Below are 2,742 nucleotides of genomic sequence, written 5' to 3' on the forward strand. Positions count from 1 at the left end.
AGCCAACCCCTTTATTTACACTGATCACCCTCCATGAATGTACATTTGTCTTTAGAAGTATTGACCCGAAGGACAAATAATGGTAGTAGATATAAAGCGAATAATAACTGATGGAGTTTCTACCTGGAAGTGGTATTTGTTAGAGATAACCACGTAGTTGCATGGATGTATAGATAATTTCAAAAAAAGTAGACAAAGGATATCACAAGGAAAAGTTTGAAGGTATAGGAGACAAGCAAAAAAGAGATAGCATTGCAGGTGATCTAAGGTTAGAATTGGAACTCATGCTACCATGCAAATACTCTTGGAGGAACACAGACATTTCCCACTTCAGAGAATTCCTTTCTGATGATCGTACTACTATTATTTCATATCTGGATGATGAATAGATCGACAAACTAATTGCTCCCTCAGAGCTATCACTCATTCCCAAATAGGGCTTCAGGGGATCTGAATCAACTTCCAAGGAAGCACTCCTGGAAGCAGGGGTGTGTACAGGTCTCAAATGCACAAACCCTAAGAGACTCCATTTTTATAAGTAGGAGAATTAAAGAGTGTTTGGCTGGAGCACTCTGTTCTCTGGTCAGAGGCAGTAAACATGAGGTCCTGTTATAACGCTGGAAAATGTGACTTCATTCTCAGGTGGACTATGTGAGTGTTTCAACCTCTGCCATGCCATGTCTTATCATTAGCTTCTGCTCCCCCACACATGCTTGGGGACCACATAAAGGGACCTTCCTGGTCCTTGAGGCTTCTTTTTCCTGAAATGGACTTTAAAAATCAAACAGTATTATAGAATCATATGTTATTGTAGTATTTGGTACTCTACTTGCTGCTATTCTTTCTTTTATTTAATATTCCAAAGTCACCTTAGGACTTAATATTTCTAAGTCCACTCAGAAAATGTTAAAAAGACTAGAAGAACCAGAGCAGCATCTCCTGATAGAGTTGGGGACATTGTGCCTCCCAAGTCTGGAAGGATGTAACCTGAAGAGGATGTGATGTAAGTCTATTTAATAATATTATTTCATAAAATATGTATTGGCAAATAATTTTATAATGCCAACATTGAAGAAAGGTATTTAAACATATATTTAAGAAACATAAAAATACACTTTTCATTAGGATTTATGTTTTCCGCAGATACTTTCATAGAAATTGCATTAACTTTACTATAACACCAGAGTATCTTTGCTGTTGATGTTTTTGCTAAGGTAATTATTAGTTTCATTTTGTGTATGACAAAACTATGTCTATGGAAGATATTGTATAAATTGTTTGAACTACTATATCTAATAAGTGGAAAAGCCAGAATTAAAATTAAATGTTCTGATTCCTAACACAATTTTTTCCTAATTATTTTTCAGAGGGTAATGCATAGTGGGAGTTTGCCTCTCAAAGGTATTGTGAGATTTCAAAATATAAATGTGCCTGAAAAGAGTGAATCCATGAATTAAACAACTGTAAAGTGGTTTCTAACTTGACCTGAAAATGATTTGAATATATCTCAGAACTTCTGGTCTTGTTATAAACAAGAATCAGCCTCTCAAGACATTCCTTCCAAGAGATTGATAGACTGGTTGTAAAATAGCCTTTTCTTAATACATGATATTTTTAATATATGATACTTCAAGATATGATATATTTAATACATGATATTTTTAACCTGCCATTCATAGGAAGGCGGGTTGTTGCTTGTTAAAAACACAGCCAATGTGCTCATCGTCAAAAAGCTTAATAATTTGATATTGGTGTTCAGACTTCAGTGTTCCTGATCCCTTTTTATGGTTTGACTTCATCACAGCTATGAGGAATGCCTCGGCGGTGACTGAGTTTATTTTGCTGGGCATCCCGCATACAGAGGACCTGGAGACCATGCTCTTTGTCCTGTTTCTGTCCTTCTACATCTTCACCCTAATGGGGAACCTGCTCATCCTACTGGCAATTGTCTCCTCCACTCGGCTGCACACTCCCATGTACTTCTTCCTGTGTAAACTGTCTGTGTGTGACATGTTTTTTCCCTCTGTGAGTTCCCCCAAGATGCTCTTCTACCTTGCAGGGAACAGCAGAGCCATCTCCTATGCAGGCTGCGTGTCCCAGCTCTTCTTCTACCACTTCCTGGGTTGCACCGAGTGTTTCCTGTACACGGTAATGGCCTATGACCGCTTTGTTGCCATATGTTACCCTCTGCGCTACACAATAATCATGAGTCACAGAGCGTGTGCCATCCTGGCCATGGGCACCTCATTTTTTGGCTGTATTCAGGCCACCTTTCTAACTACACTCACCTTCCAGTTGCCCTACTGTGGCCCCAATGAAGTGGATTATTTCTTCTGTGATATTCCGGTCATGCTGAAGCTGGCTTGTGCAGACACCTCAGCTTTGGAGATGGTGGGGTTCATTAGTGTGGGCCTCATGCCCCTCAGCTGCTTCCTTCTCATCCTCACCTCCTACAGCCGCATCGTCTGCTCCATCCTGCAGATCCGCTCTGCAGACGGCCGAAAGCACGCCTTCTCCACCTGCAGCGCCCACCTCACTGCCATCCTGCTTTTCTACATGCCAGTGGTCCTCATCTACCTACGGCCAACCCCAAGCCCCTGGATGGATGCAACTGTTCAGATCCTGAATAACCTGGTCACCCCCATGCTCAACCCACTGATCTACAGCCTCAGAAATAAGGAGGTGAAGTCATCTCTGAGGAAGGTCCTATATCAGCTGGACTTCCTTCCTGAGCAGAGGTAG

The 2,742-nt window shown here is 41.0% G+C and overlaps 1 protein-coding gene across 1 annotated transcript; it reads left to right on the forward strand.

Annotated features, from left to right (window-relative positions):
• Positions 1,807-2,742, forward strand: LOC102168981 (olfactory receptor 149-like). Its single transcript, XM_005699693.2, has one exon. The coding sequence runs from the start codon at positions 1,807-1,809 to the stop codon at positions 2,740-2,742; it is 936 nt and encodes a 311-aa protein (XP_005699750.2).

The sequence above is a fragment of the Capra hircus genome, chromosome 29 (genome assembly GCF_001704415.2).
Source record: "Capra hircus breed San Clemente chromosome 29, ASM170441v1, whole genome shotgun sequence".
NCBI lineage: Eukaryota > Metazoa > Chordata > Mammalia > Artiodactyla > Bovidae > Capra > Capra hircus.

What these genes read in the sequence shown, in the direction of transcription:
- LOC102168981 (XM_005699693.2), top strand. Translation starts at nt 1,807, where the DNA reads ATGAGGAATGCCTCGGCGGTGACTGAGTTTATTTTGCTGGGCATCCCG.